This window comes from Coptis chinensis, chromosome 2, assembly GCF_015680905.1.
Source record: "Coptis chinensis isolate HL-2020 chromosome 2, ASM1568090v1, whole genome shotgun sequence".
Taxonomy (NCBI): domain Eukaryota; kingdom Viridiplantae; phylum Streptophyta; class Magnoliopsida; order Ranunculales; family Ranunculaceae; genus Coptis; species Coptis chinensis.
Genome location: NC_141457.1, coordinates 25,250,838 through 25,267,589, shown reverse-complemented (window position 1 = coordinate 25,267,589; position 16,752 = coordinate 25,250,838). Strand labels below are relative to the sequence as shown.

At 35.5% G+C, this 16,752-nt stretch overlaps 1 protein-coding gene and 1 pseudogene across 2 annotated transcripts; one reads left to right on the top strand and one right to left on the bottom strand.

Annotated features, from left to right (window-relative positions):
• Positions 1–5,365: 5,365 nt before the first annotated feature.
• On the bottom strand, positions 5,366–13,970 carry LOC147515514 (uncharacterized). Its single transcript, XM_086588180.1, has 2 exons — positions 13,349–13,970; positions 5,366–5,746 (listed from the first exon to the last, which is right to left on the bottom strand). Exon 1 carries the CDS (start codon positions 13,935–13,937, stop codon positions 13,356–13,358), a length of 582 nt encoding a protein of 193 aa, XP_086444306.1. The 5' UTR covers positions 13,938–13,970; the 3' UTR covers positions 5,366–5,746; positions 13,349–13,355.
• Positions 5,746–13,339, top strand: LOC147515515 (glycerol-3-phosphate 2-O-acyltransferase 6 pseudogene; annotated as a pseudogene). Its single transcript, XR_015210664.1, has one exon. The product of XR_015210664.1 is annotated as a glycerol-3-phosphate 2-O-acyltransferase 6 pseudogene (transcript).
• Positions 13,971–16,752: the final 2,782 nt, after the last annotated feature.

The following is a 16,752-nucleotide window of genomic DNA, read 5'->3' as shown; positions in this document are numbered from 1 at the left end:
AGTATACAAACTAAAATCTGTTCAAATGGGTAAAACAGAGATCTGCATCAACAACAGAGCCGCCGTGCAAGGAATGTGCTGAAAATCCCGTTTTTATCTTTTTATGATGTGATTCTTTTGTTTAAGGATCAACAATGTCACTCAAGGACTCAAGGTTAATGAAAAGCCTGGCTCTATGTTGACATGTTGTTATCATAGTTTGGAGCTCTTCCCGGAACTGCGTTTCTTTATAGGTCTCATCTCCTCTAACATATTCTCCTCCTTGGCCACCTGCTCATCATCTTGGTTCGTGGACTCAAGATTCTTGATGACTATGTCCGGTACAACAAAATTGGAAATCCAGTACAACAGAAAGAGTGATACACTGTCCAATAAAGAATGTATTAAGTAAAAATTTATTTGTTCAATTCAAGTGTGTGGCAAAACAGTTAGCAGTCTACGAACATATGCCTTTTTCAAAGATCTTTGTGGTTTCACCATTGAAAGACTTGTTCATAATCAATAAAAACTGAATAATTAAACCAGGCAACTTCATAGCTAATATTAGCATATCCAAGCACAGAGGTCAAATGTCAGTAATAGAAAATTTCAGATATATTAGTCAGTAATGTAACCTAGAAACAATATTTATCAATAAGTATGTAACTAGACTACTATAGCTGAAGCCAAAAATTCAAAAACAAAAAGTTGAATGAGAATGGGCTATGGATATACCTTGTTACAATGAGAACGTAGATATTAGGGGAAGGAGGGGAAGAAATGGTGCTGAGAAGAAGAGATGAGTCGTTAAAAACTTGTGTCCTTTGAGTAGTATGCAATGAATGGAAGTTTTGCCTGCCCAGTAACTTGGAAGGTTCTTTGATTGGGAGCCATAGCAGTTTAGTTGTTCTTGAATTCTTCAGTGTGAGATGGGAGAGTATGGGAAGGAGGTGACATTGGTTAATACTGCACATAGCCATCTTTAACTTCAAATAAACTTTACGTCTTTCTGTGTGTGAGTCTGGGTTGTTATGAAAATATTGAGTTCCTATAGCCAACCAAAATCAAAGGATAATGTTTGGCAAGGCAAGAAATGTTGCAACTATTATATCTTTATATTTTGTCTTCATTCCATTATTCTAGTGTAAGTAGTATACAAGTGTAAAACTATTTTCAACACATTGTTTGCAAGTAAATTAAATTGAAATACGAATGGATAGTCAAATGCCTGCTTCTCATCATGAAATCTTTAAAATCATAGACAATGACAGGGGAGCGCAAGGGAGAAAAATAAGAACTGATCTCTCCAATCAAAGCTGTGGCTTTAACTAGAGAAAGGGAGAAAGATGCTATTAATATCAGAAAGTTACTCGAAGAAGATGAGGCAATCTGTCCCGAAGGAAGTCAAGGAAGTCAGGGAACCATTTTTATTAAGGTTCACTATTAGCCGAGCTAAGTGATAAGATCGTTCCAGTGGCAATTAATACTAAGCAGAGTGTGTTTTACGGAACATCATCTCGGGGATTTAAGTTGATGGATCCTTATTTAGTCTTCATGAATCCAAGGCCAACTTACGAGATCACATTCTTGAATCAGTTGCCTAGTGAGCTTACATGCAAAGGAGGGAAGTCACCAATTGAGATTGCGAACTACATCCAAATAGTACTTTCTGGGACACTGGGATTCGAGTGTACCAACTTCACTAGAATGGATGCTAGCAGGTACTGACTACTGACGGACTAGTGTCATCCAGTTAAGAGAGAGCCTAGATACGGATGCTTATTATGTATTGATTTTGTGAGGATTAAGAATGATATTAAGTAGTTATAAAAGATGTACATGTACAATATTATTTGAACTTTAGCTGGTAATTAATATACATTTAATTATGTCTGCAGCTAAAAATTTGCATGGAGAAACAGCATCTCTAGTTGTTTAAAGTTCAAAGAGTTACATACCTCCCTAAGAGTATGATCATTAGAGGGAGGATCCTTAATACAGTGCCTTACAATCATGAAAACACTATGCTATAACCTTACAATCACGGAACACATGAACATAACACCAATGCAGGTGCACAAGCAAGACTAACAACACGTAACCATCTATTGTCTGCCACCAAATAAAAGCTTATCCCTCAAGGTCAGATGGTCCGTCCTTAAATCATAGAAAAAAGTCCCGCATTCACAGCAAGCATATGTTAAACCAAGAGTGTATCCATCAAGGTTCTTACCTCTAGTTCAGGCAGGGCAGCAGCCAGCAGGGTACCTATAACCAGGCCATAATTAATTGAGACTAAAACTTCGTTTCTAAAAGAAACTTAGTAAAGAACCATACATCCGATATATGTCTTGTATAGAAACAGAAAGATAATAATAAAAATAAAAATCTTTATACCCAGGCTAGGAACTCACTAATAAACAGTAAAAACTAATCCACATTAATTTGATACTTTAAGTAGATATATGCCATAGACGACTTCTAACAGTACAAGTTTTTCCCATAATGATTCAGCGATGAGAAATAAATCTCATTCATCTGTGCAAACACAAGTCTTAACAAATGCTTTATATATCATTCATAGAAGTAATTTTGCGAGAGACGAGTATAGGTCGTAAGAAAGAAACACAAGTAAAAATCAAATTACCTAATCGTAAAATTCTACAACAATGCTTCATCTCGAACTAAAGTAACAATTACATAATATAATACTAAAGCAATGTTGAAGGTCCTAAACCATGTCTTTCCTATACCTAATACCTCAATATGCATTCAACACTTCAAAACCTTCTCCCTTACAAATCTCCTCAAGAAGTTTGTTCTCAGTCATTTTCAGAACTTTATCTAGGCGGGCAAACTCTCTCTTTGAGACCATTCGAGAACAAAACATGGATTATCGAACACCTTAGGATAATCCTTTCTACATGCTAAATTTTAAGATAACTTGTTGCAACAACTAATAATCGATTGAAGTGGGGACTTAAACTGTGCCAGCAGCAAGGATTACACAAGGTAGTAGTTTGTTCAGACTCTCTGAGAGCTATACAAATACTCAAAGGCCGAGAAGCAGCTCCATGGTACTGCTGTAACTCTGTAGCAGCCATCAGATATGAGACTTCGCGATTGCAAGAAATTATCTTTACTCATGTTTACAGGGAAGTAAACCAGAGCATGGACTACCTAGCAAATCTATCAAACTCTGTTGACGATCTATATGTATGTAATGGGCCACCTCTAGACTCTAGATTATCAGAACTTGTAACAAATGATGTAAGAGGAATGATATACTTAAGATTCTAATGCAGGTAAGGGTCCGCCTAACCCTATTAACCCCTTTTCCAAAAAAAAAAATCGATAAAGAAAAAACACCTGATAATGGATCAAAACATAAATTGTTTACAAAAAAGTCCATCTTCAGAATCATGTTTGTCTCAGGTAACGTTATAACCATAGGCTTCTTTTCTGAATGCACTTATGCACTGCAAATCTCTTTCTCAGACCAACCCCACCTCCTTAAAACCCCAAACTTAGCGTCTCTAGTTGTATTATTCATGCATGCCAACGCGTGAATCACTGCACAAATAAAAATGTTAAAAGGGTCAAACTCCTTGTTCTTAAACTCCTTGAACCGATCATTACTTATATAGAACCGTCATTGGTCACTTTACTAGTAACTTTAGAATGTTGGAGTCGGGCACACCATAACCCCGCTAGAATGAAACGTTGGGCACTAGTTTTACTATATTAGATGCTAGGTACTAATATTTCTTATCATATAATAGAAACACAAGTACTAACCAAGAAAGAGAAGTAACTTTTTGAGTTGTGAATGTAAAATTCTACCTTGTGTTTCTTCCCTGAACTTGAAAAACAATGTTGAAGGAAGGTCCTAAACCCTTTCTTTTCCCATCCCTTTATACGCCTTCAAAACTTCTGGAAATTCTGCTTCATACTTAGTTACAAATTTCTCCAAGAAGTCCTTCTCACCCATTTTCAACAGAGCATCTAGATGGCGGTCTTTGTCAATTAGACTATTTGACATTATAACTCGGATTACCGAACACCTTGGCATAATCCTCTTCTGCATGCTAAACTTTAAAATAGCTGGTTGTCGGATCATAACCCCAATTGTTCACAAAAAAGTCCATCTTAAACCATTATGTTCGCCTCAGATAAGTTTATAATTACAGGCTGTGATCTAAATGCACGGTATACCTCTTCCTCCGACCAACCCCACCTGTTATAAACACCAAATTTTGCTTCTCTAGTTGTAACTTGTGTCACTCACAGATGACAATGTACGAATCGCATCACAAAACATAAAAGTTAAAGGGTCAAACTCCATTTTCATAACCTTTTCAACAATCTTCTTGAACCGATCAGCACTAGTGAGAAATGTCAAGGGTTCTCTCACTAGCAGCGTTGTAATTCGGGAGTCAGGCACACCGAGAGTGAGATATTTGGTAGTAATAACTTGTCTGGAGTATCATTAAAAAATCTCGTTGAACGTTTGAGCATGGAAACAACATTACTACTGTTTGAACAACAGTCTTATGGAAATCGACGTAAGGAATGATATGCTTCTCTAAGCTGCTCTTTAGATCAGGACCAGTAAGACCCAAAGATCAGCATTGAACACTAGCAGATGTGGTGCCTTTTCGACTATTCTGGAAATGTGGGTGTCGTTCTGAAAAGGGTGAGGACTGAGTCTGGTTTGGTGGAGGTTTTAAATTGGACTTTCTTGGACACACATAGCCTTTTCTTGTGATAATCCACATGAATCAATTATATAAGAGACTGTGAAGGAGTTACTAAAGATAAATCTCATGTGAAGTGAGCTTTCAACAAAACATAAATTCCTTCTCTGGATTAGGTTCTTGCTGAGAAAATTAAACATGTTGTTGAACAACTAAATAAAATGGTGTTTGATGAAATACCTCACTGGACAAATTTCCAAAAGTATGGGTATCCTCAATACTTCAAAAGTTGACTGCGTCGTTTTAGACCCTTGCCCTAACTTTAAACCTCAAAACACTTCCAACAACTCTAAAAATCTAAGTTAAAGTAGAATATATAACAGTAATGAAAACAACCCTTCCCCTCACTTTCTGATTGAATATGCATATTGTGATTTCCCTATTTGTTCAATTTAGAAACACATCCCTCACTGAGATCATAACAAGCTCCCCCTATATTAATAATTAATAATTTAGAAGAACCTCCCAGTAACTTAGGTTAACTCCACAGATAACCAATTCGGGAGCTGCAGAAAGAATTCGGGGTTGTTTCTTCTTTCAATCTTTTAAGCTGATGTTTCATTTCTGTGACAGATAAACATAGTGTACACAACATAACATAGCACATTAGAAATTAAGAAACATTGAAAGACGTCGAAATTATTCCATTCCATTAAATTGGCTCATCAGATCAATTGATTTTTCTCAATTTCTAGCATAGAACTACATGAGATTTAGAATATCCAACCAAGTGTGACAACATTTAACCAGAACTCAGACTTGCCTGTAAATGTTATATGTTGTAAGCAAAAAGAGACAAATACATAAGAACTCATCAGAAAAAAAAACAACTCAGACTTGCATGTAAATGTTGTAACATAAAAGTAAAAAGATATTGCAATCCTGGCTTTGACAGAAACATCATGCACTTCGAAAACAAAATTCTATTTGTTAATAAATAAAAACACCAAAACTCTCTCCAGAACAGACCATAAGGTACTCATTCCACAGCATACAGCAGATCCAAATAACTGCACCAACAACAACAAAAATGACATTGGTAAACTCGCCTACAAATAGAGATTATGTCAAAAAATATAGATAGAAGTCCACCAAGCAAGTAGATGTTCATGCAAGTATATATCAAATAAAGATTATGTCAAAAAATATATATCAAATTCTGGTTATGAAATGTCCAGAGCGCATATATAGATGTTCATGCAAGTATAAGGTCCCAAGGCCAACAAAACCATGACATAGAAGTCCACCAAGCAAGACCCTCGCAACCAAAGAGACTGGGAAAAAAGAATAAGCTATTCAACATGGAACTAACAAATGTGCCAAAGGTGTTGTCAAGCATATCGTAGGTCCTAAAAGTAGACAAAAGATGAGAGCTCCACATAGCATCTATTGATGATTCATGCAACATGTTTAAACGAGACATATAATCAACTACGTGCAAGACGTGCGCTCCACGACACCCAGGAGGCTATATTCATGGTCGACAGCCTCTTTGACATGGAAGGGGGAAATGTGGCCATTCTGTTGTCAGACAAACTTCACATCCTTTTAGTATAGTTGAATCAGAAGCCGCAAAAGTCGATGATTCTTGCAGGTTCAAGGCAACTATAGAATTCAGTATGTACAAAATCCATGGAAACCAAGAGGCTCGGAAACAAAAACAAGCTCTTCAACCTGAACCTCAGAAATGCACCATTTCTATAATTGCTCTTATCTCAGCGAGCATCTACAAAGCACAACCACTGACACGCGACACGGATACAAAATGACACGGACACGACATTTTGTAAAACATGAATAATGACACGTGACACGTGACACGGATATGACATGACAAGACCGGCATGACTTACAAGTGCTTAATGTCCTCTAACATGCTTTCTCAATACAGACTCGCATATAATTTCTCAACGATATAGTCTGACCATATTAAAAGTGTTAAAAATTTGAAAATTCAGGGAAGCACGAAAATATAGATGAACCTTATTTTAGTGTTCATCACCAGTCTCACTTGCAAAAGTATTAATTTTACTGAAAACCGGCTGGCGGATCAAAAATGTACAACATTCAGAATTTTAAGATCCAACAAATTAAAAACTATCTATCACATGTCCAGTTTTCCACTCTTCCACATTAGCAGTTTCCTACTAATTTTTTTCATCCTACATGTTTTCCTCTTTCACGTGCTATGTATTTGCATACCAAGTTATAGTCATCCAAGCTACACACCAGCAGCTAATATGTGGTTCAAGGAAAATTCCACTTGTTTAATAACGTTCTATATGATTCAGGCATTCAGCATATATTCAGATCCTCCAACCCCGCCTCCCCCCCACCAAAACTCCCTTGATTTATTATATACATCATGTTAAACGTGTCATTCAAATCAGATGTTCACCTGATTTCATATAGCCAAAGCATCCAAATGTACCATTGTGATATCCCCGTCGAAAACTTACCATTATGGACAGTCTGGTGAAATTAATGTACTAGGGTAGTCAAAGTTATTTCTAAGAGATTGGATTTTATGTTCAACGATTTGCATATGACATTATTAGTTTATTACTGCCAAGTCACATTGACACGGATATGCATGTCGGTGTCTAACAGAGATGCAGAGTGTCTGACACAACAACCTATATGAAGTAAGACATTGTGACAAGTAGTTAAAAAGAAAATTATTATTGATCTTCAGTTACACAACTAATTCCTCGCATGCAAGACTTTACAAACCGCCTCACGAATAAATAGCTAAGAAAGTGGCATATAATGGAGTTGCAACTAAGCTCATACATTATTTACTTAGTCTTTTAGGGCATAGAAGAAACCCTAGTTTGAAATCGTATGCACAATGTGCTATGTGTCCAACACGAGTGCAGTGGATGTCTCTGACATGGATATTTTTAGATTGTCCATGTTACTTGGTGTCAAACATAGTCGACATTTTCAACATAACAGCAAAATCAAACAAATGACGATAAAAATAAATTAAGTGAAACCCTCAACTAATATCCATCAGTTTACCAAACCAGCAAACAAAAATTCATAATACTTAAAAACTGAAATAACAAAAACTTACACAACTTATTTCTTCTTAAAAGAATCATCAGAAACCATCAAAAGTTACGTCTTATTCTTCAAGTTTTCAATCTTGATCAGTCTTAATATTAGTAATCTTCTGAAACTTAGTCCCAAACTTCAAAACATTCTCCTTTATTTTTTCTCCCCTCATTTCTCTTCCTTTTCCTCAATTTATACAATCTAATCACTTTCAACCCCGTCATTTGTTCTTTACAAGCTTTCTTGACTTCTTTCTGCTAGTACGCCTCTAACATGCTTTCTAGATATACACTTGCTTTCTTTGTTTTTTTTGGCAAGAGAATTTATTAATGATAATGATAATTACATAGTGAAGGCCTGACTTAGTGAGAATTTAAGTAAGTTGCCCTCCCACTGCTGACATCATTTCCTAATTAAACTCTCCCAACCAAAAAATAGCCAATCAAAACATACCCCTCTCATTCCTATAAGTGAGCACATTCCACAAACAATAGATAATAGTACAAATAACTCCATCCCCATTGAAAAATTAGTCATCAAAAATTCTGGAATTCCACATTAAATGCACCAAACAAAACATGCAACAATCTAGGCCAAAGCATTTTACCAATCTGCAACAACTGTTCACACTTACATTCTTTCAGCCAGTCCAGTTTTGTTCCTTTAGATCTATGTGAACACCCAAAACTATCCCAAGATGTATTGTCATAGCAAACCAACAATCACAAAAGAGGTGCAATACACTCTCCTCTTCCCTTCCACAGCACACACATCTGTTAACCATCACTTTCCCTCTCTTTTTAAGGTTATCTGAACTGCACTTGCTACCATAGCCAGGCAGTTATGCCAAATTGTCAATGCTGAATTCACCTCTTCACATTAAGTAATTCAAAACAAGCCTTAGACGAGAAACCCCTGTTATCTCCCACTTTATCCAAGCTGCCCTCCACCTCCAAAAGCACTACATTATCAAGTAACAAAGATGAGCTAGCCAAAGACTCAATTCCCAAATCGACTAACCAAAGATGAAGACCTAGGTCCCAAGTTAAATTATTGCTCTCACTACCACCATTTCATTTATTGAAACATTCTTCTTGTAACACAAATTGTAAATAGCTTCATATCAAATCCTCAACCTGTTGTTCCCCTATCCAAATATCCTCCCTAAACCGTACTCTAATGCCATTTCCTACAAAGAATTTGCAAAGTTTCACAAATTCATTTTTGTTATTCATAATTACTCGCCACAGTCCACAGCCATATGGCCAATCCACCAATTTAGAAAACCACCAACTTTCTTCCCTCCTGACTTACTAGTGATGACTTGCTTCCACAGACACACTTCTTCTTTCCCAAACTTATCAAACCACTTACAAAGAGTAATATTAGTTTCCTTCTGGTCTTCTAATCCCAATACCATCAATTTCCTTAGGCATGTGTACTTTATCTAAAATTTCCAAGAGATAAGATAGTATCTCTTATTCTCAGTGGTCGATCCCCAAAGCAAATCACACATTAATATAGATTCACTTATAATTTCTCAAAAATATGTTCTTACCATATTAAAAGTGTTATGAAAATGACACATCAAGGTAGCAAATATTAAAATATAGGTATGAGTTTTGCCAAAAACGGCTGGCAGATCAAAATGTTCAACATTATGAATTTCAAGGCAAAAGTCAATATCTCTCTCCCACATGTCCAACTTTCGACATAAACAATTTCCTCATTGTTTTCTCCCAACTCCTTTCCTCATTCACATGCTATGTATTTCCATGCAAAGTTATAGCGATCCTAACCTCACACATCAAAAACTAATATGTGGTTCAAAAATGTTTCACATCAAAACCTTATATGTGATTCAAGAAAGTTTCACCTGTTTAATGACATTATATAGGCTTCAGAAAAGATTCGGAACTCACCCCCAAACTCCCCTCATATATCATATTGATTAGATATTCCCCAAGCCAAGTTATGAGACAAGTAGTTAAATAATGCAATTGTGTCAAAGGCGAGGTGAGGCCGCGCTTAGCCTTAGGACTCTCAACTACCATCTTGGGCTGACTTAAGATCGCCTTCAAAAATGATTGCAACTGTTTTCACTAAAATTTACAGCCTTGGCTAAGGTTGCCTGGACCGCCTTTGACAGCAAGGACACAATGCTTCTTTTCCATAAGCCTAAGCCGTTAAAAAATTAAATGTGTCGATCTAATCAGATGCTCACCCCATCTTATATTGCCAAAACATCCAATTGTACTCTTCCCATATCTGCATCGATAGCTCACCAATATAGACATGGTTTGGTCATCATTGTATCAAGGTAGCCAAAGTTATCTCTAAGAGAATTGATTTTTTGTTCGACAATTTCTCCAAGTAAAACTAATTTTATATGACATATAGGCAACAAGGAAGGAAGACTTTGGAGGTTATAAGGTGTTGCACTGCAAATGTCTTCGGTGAAAATAAATCACCAGATCAAATTTTATGCAAAAATTGCATACTGTCCCACTGAACATACATAGTTAAATATTTATATAGTGTACATACCTCCTGGTCATCAAAGCCCCTAGTCAATCTAAACGCCCCTAATCAGTAATAACTATCTCTCGACTCAAATTAGAGCAGAAATAAAAGGGAACCCTAGAACGATAATTGGGCCAAAAGGGCAGACTCAGGAATATGTCTAAGTGACCAAACACGGCCTAATCATCTAAAACCTGACTTGCTAAATCCAAACAAACAAAACCACACAAATGCCAAATAACTCGATCACATCTCTCCAATATCCTTCAAATGATGGTGGTAACTACATTTCGCATACACAATACAAAAACAATAGAAACAGAAGCAAGTATATAACATTTTAACACTCCAAGGATTTCATAAACCATTGTATTAGGTAAAAATTTATTTGTTCAGTTCAAACAGCGTGTGGCAAAACAGTTAGCAGTCTACGAACATATGCCTTTTTCAAAGATCTTTGCAGTTTCACTGAATGACTAGGAGATCGATGGCTAGGCTTGATGCGCTACCTTCTGTGACGCAAAACTGTGATAAGAGAGTGTGGTACCCGAGCAAGAAAGGTACTTTTTCTGTTAAGTCTTTTTATTTCAGCATTCCTACTTGGTCAAATTCTCATAATCGTTGTGCTCCTATTTCCTCTTTTACCAGTCTAGTCATATGGGGAGCTAAAGTCCCCACCAAGATTTCTTTCTTTGCTTGGACAGTCTCCTTAGAGCGTATTCTTACGATTGATAATCTTTGGAAGCGTAAAAAAATTATTGTTAACTATTGTCAATTGTGTAGGAAAGATGGTGAATCTGTAAATCATGTTTTGTTAGGGTGTCTTTTTTCTTGGAACATTTGGTCTTCTTTCCATTTAGAGTCTTATTTTTATTGGGGGAGTCCTGGGCGAGTGGTGGATTTGTTGAAGGGTTGGGGTCATGGTCCTTTTAGCTCATCAAGCAATCGTCTTTGGAGCTTATTACCATTTGCTATTCTGTGGGGAATTTGGATTGAGCAAAATCGTCGACACTTTGAAGGCGTTTCCGCATCTAAGCAAAAGCTTATCATATCTATTAAGGCTCTATTATTTCAGTGGTCTAAGATTTTTAAAGAGTTTAGGAGTATCCCTTTTGAGTATTTTGTGGTAAGATGGGATAGGCTTTTGTATTTAGAAATAGAATAATTTGTAGTTCTCTGGTTAGCCTCCTGTGGCTGTGGCTATGTTTTTAGTTTTATTTTGTTTCTTTGTAATAGTAGGCTTTCTCGGCCTACTTTCTTTTCATATTTAATGAGATTTCATCTTGACCAAGCAAAAAAAAAAAAAACTTGTTCATAATCAATAAAAATTGAATAATTAAACCAGGTAACTTCATAGCTAATAGTAGTATATCCAGGCGCACAGAGGTCAAATGTCAGTAATAGAAAATTTCAGATATATTAGTCAGTAATGTAACCTAGAAACAATATTTATCAATAAGTATGTGACTAGACTACTATAGCTGAAGCAAAAAATTCAAGAACAAAAAGTTGAATGAGAATGGGCTATGGATATGCCTTGTTACAATGAGAACGTAGACATTAGGGGAAGGAGGGGAAGAAATGGTGCTGAGAAGAAGAGATGAGTCGTTAAAAACTTGTGTCCTTTGAGTAGTATGCAATGAATAAAAGTTTTGCCTGCCCAGTAACTTGGCAGGTTCTTTGATTGGGAGCCATAGCAGTTTAGTTGTTCTTGAATTCTTCAGTGTGAGATGGGAGAGTATGGGAAGGAGGTGACATTGGTTAATACTGCACATAGCCATCTTTAACTTCAAATAAACTTTACGTCTTTCTGTGTGTGAGTCTGGGTTGTTATGAAAATATTGAGTTCCTATAGCCAACCAAAATCAAAGGATACTGTTTGGTAAGGCAAGAAATGTTGCAACTATTATATCTTTATATTTTGTCTTCATTCCATTATTCTAGTGTAAGTAGTATACAAGTGTAAAACTATTTTCAACACATTGTTTGCAAGTAAATTAAATTGAAATACGAATGGATAGTCAAAAGCCTGTTTCTCATCATGAAATCTTTAAAATCATAGACAATGACAGGGGAGCGCAAGGGAGAAAAATAAGCTGTGTCACATACAGTATTAGCAAATTCTCTGAACTGATCTCTCCAATCAAAGCTGTGGCTTTAACTAGAGAAAGGGACAAAGATGCTATTAATATCAGAAAGTTACTCGAGGAAGATGTGGCAATCTGTCCAGAAGGAAGTCAAGGAACAACATGCAGGGAACCATTTTTATTAAGGTTCAGTGCACTATTAGCCGAGCTAAGTGATAAGATCATTCCAGTGGCAATTAATACTAAGCAGAGTGTGTTTTACGGAACATCATCTCAGGGATTTAAGTTGATGGATCCTTATTTTGTCTTCATGAATCCAAGGCCAACTTACGAGATCACATTCTTGAATCAGTTGCCTAGTGAGCTTACATGCAAAGGAGGGAAGTCACCAATTGAGGTTGTGAACTACATCCAAAGAGTACTTTCTGGGACTCTGGGATTCGAGTGCACTAACTTCACTAGAATGGATGCTAGCTCTGGGATTCAGATATGAGTTTATCGGAATACATGCAAGTCTTACACGGAATTAAGACTCTAGAGGTTTATCAGGTATTGCACTGCATAACACCTCATATTTTATGCAAAACTTGCAAACTGTCCAACTGAACATATATAGTTAGCGTACATACCACCTGGTCATCAATGCCCCCAGTCGATCTAAACACTCCTTATCAGTAAAAACTATCTCTCAACTCAAATTGGAGCAGAAATGAAAGGCAACCCTAGAATGACTATAGTTGGGCCAAAAGGGCAGACTCGAGATTACGTCTAAGTTACCAAACACGGCCTAATCATCTAAAATTAACAAACATAAATCGCTCACATCTTTCCAATATCCTTCAAATGATGGTGGTAACTACATTTCTCATACACAGTACAATAACAATAGAGACAGAAGCATAAAATAATACTAGATAAAAAGTTGAAAAAAGAAAGACATACCAGAAAATCACTTGTTCTTCTTAAGCATATCATCAGGAACCTGTCTAAGTTTCTTCCTATCTTTACTCTTCTGAATCTTCTTCAAAGTCTTAGGATTAGTAATCTTCTGATACATAGTCCCAGACTTCAAAATATTCTCCTTCTTCTTCTTCTCCCTCTCCTCATTCTTCTTCCTCTTCTCCACTTTATTCAGCCTTATCTCTTCTTTCAACTCCGTTATCCGTTCTTTATACGCTTTCTTAATCTCTTTCTCTTTAGCCCTCTCCTCATATGTAGACTTCTTTAGACTCACTTTTGAAGATGAGCTTCTCTGTTGTCTGACTTGTTTCCATTTTCGCCCCGACACTTTTCCTGCTATTACTCCATCGTAACTGGGTTTTCCGTAAAATGGCTTTTCTGGGTTTGTTAGTGAAGGTATGGCTAGTCTTTTTGATGGACGGTTGAGATTATTATCTTCAGTGTTGTTGTTGTTATTGTCATCGAGGTCCATCGAAGAGTCGTTGTTGTTGTTGTTGTCATCTCTTTTGCGTTTGTTTCTTGTGCCTCCTAAACCTTCGTCTAAGAAGCGGAAGTCTAGGGTGCAGGCCATGTTAATGTTTGAGAGAGAGAGGGTGAAAAGTGGTGAGGTTTTCTAGGGTTTATAGACGGTGTTCATGGGCTTAATGAAGCCCAAAATATCTTCACTCATTGGGCCCAATAGAAGCTAAGAAGGAATAGTTCGTGATTTCACGCCCAACAGACAGACAAAGAAACATGAAAATGGCCTTTTGAGATTTGGGCAAATAGGCTAACGTAAAAAAGCTTTAATAAAAGCTATACAAGTAGCTGGCCCATCCAACAATGTTTCTATTGAGTAACTAGTTGTTTGCTACTCGCTCCGGAGAATTTATCACTCCAAAGTTTTATAATTGAATTTTATTAAATGAATATATATTTAATGAAGCCAAAGGTGTACATTGACAATTTGACGTAGTAGCCGAAAAATTCGTATTCAAATAAGCCCCATTTATTTTCTAATTTTATGGGAAATGTAAGCACATATCATGGTCGATATCACCCATAAATCTGATGAATGGTACCATGGAGTGTGCTCTTTTATTGGGTGCAAATAAAATTTAAAACATTTTTTTAACTTGGGTATAGTGTTTATTTTTATTTTTTAATCGGTGAAGTTACTCAACCACCTAGCATAAGTTAACACCAAGTACAAATGTGACCAGTCTTTGGCCTGAAAATAGAGAAAATGTGACAAGTGATGCATTACAGCTTTCATGCTTTTTGAACTTGCCAAAATTCAAGCTCGATGACCTTATCCATGACTTTGTATGCACATTTTGATCGTATATATTAACAACACACATTATCCCCCTATTTTGCGACAATGAATGTGTTATATTATTTAAGTTTTCTTTCCACAGTCCACTGATTTCTAACTGATTTTCATAACAAAAATCGAGAAACACTGGAAGCTAGAGTGAGAATCTTAATATAAAATCCAGCATGGAAATCTGATACTAAAATCATAAATTTCTCCGAGAGTATCAATTTTAAATTTTGATATAATTAAGAGTGCCTATAATAATGTAATATTCAGACAAAATTTTCAGCCAAAATCAATAATTTCTAAATCACTTGGGCCTTAATCATTAAAGCATAGTACAAAATATCCCGATATATCACGATATTTGTCGATATCTATTCAGATTTCAGATAAAAATATATAAATATCCCGATATGTTCAGAGATATATACGACTGTAAATATCAACGATATTTCAACGATATTTGGGATATTTTGCGATATTTGACGATATTTTATATATGTAACAATTTTATTTAATATTTACCATTATATTTCAAATAAATATAAATAATGTATCATGATATATTAAAAAAATATCTACAATATCTACGATATTTATCGATATTTTGAATATATCCACGATATTTGTATGTGAAACAATGTCAAATATCTCCAAAAAAAAAAGATATATCCATAATACATATCCATAAATCAGAGATCAATAAATACCCATATCCTGATATTTTGTACTATGCATTAAAGTACCTGTATCAGTTGTTCGAGTCTTGTTAGTGTACAGTGAAGAAGCATGCGCAACCTCACAAGTTGCAATAACATGGAAACTGAAAAGGAAAACCAACATTGTGTAAGACACAACCTTTCTTTATCAACCTACCGGGAGTCGACAAGTGGACATATGAACCACAAACAGGCATTCAGATGCAATTATATTTAGGACCTACTTAATCATGCTTTATTTTTCAAACCTTTTCTTAATCCAGAATTACATTAATTAAAACCCACCAATCATTTTTAAAATCTCAATGATGTGTTTGTTATCTTGGGTCATCAAATTAAATGCCTCTATCCCCAATACACTTTATCTATGCAGACTATTATTATAAGCCAGGGGTGGTAGCTTTCTTTTGTGCGCACCATTTTCTTGAATAAAACAAGTCTGAGGCGCATTTTGTTATCTTAAGCCTGAGCAATCGTGCGCACCCTATTTGTTAATTTATAATCTCGTCATTAGCAAATAGTAATGCTGTGTTTAGGGGACATAACACCTACCCTGTCCTCTACCCGTAACATTATTTCATTATGCTTTAACTTCTTTTCCTCAGGCCAACCCCTTCTGTTAACATTTTCTCAAACATCGATTACGATTTGAGATGATCGGCTTAAACATGGTCCCTAAAATATTACTTAATTTTTTATTTCTCAAATCAATGAGTATATATATATACTATGGATGATCAGATGATGTCATTCACTCAAGAAATTGACTAAAGGACAAACTATTGGTTAGTGCTAATGTCGAACTTGACTTCATACAGAAAATATACAACCATATTTCATACCAATGCCCAAAATATCGAATTCGTTGAATATTTTGGTGTACCTAAAAATTGATATATATCGGATATATCTATATTTTTTTTAACCAGTCTAAACTATCAAAAATATCAAAAATATCGGTAAAAAAATATTGGAAAATATTGGAAATATTATATATTTATATTAAAAAATAGTCAAAAAGTCAAACAATATATATCATAAATATTGCATATATCAGTTATATCGGCGATATAAAATTTTATATCGGAAATTTTGATATATATCAGGAAAAAAAATTCAATATTCGGTAGATATATATCAGATATATCAATGTCGGTGTACCAAAAAAATAATATATATCATATATATCGGTGATATTTTGGGCCTTGTTTCATACTAGACTAATGGGTTTTTTATCGAAAAAAAAAATACTAGACTAATGGGTTATGAGATTGATTTGAGTTATCTCAACACCGTTAACGACCTAATTCCAAACACAATAAAAATCTGAAATTTTTATTATAGAAAACCCATTCCACAATTCA

What these genes read in the sequence shown, in the direction of transcription:
- LOC147515514 (XM_086588180.1), bottom strand. Translation starts at nt 13,937, where the DNA reads ATGGCCTGCACCCTAGACTTCCGCTTCTTAGACGAAGGTTTAGGAGGC.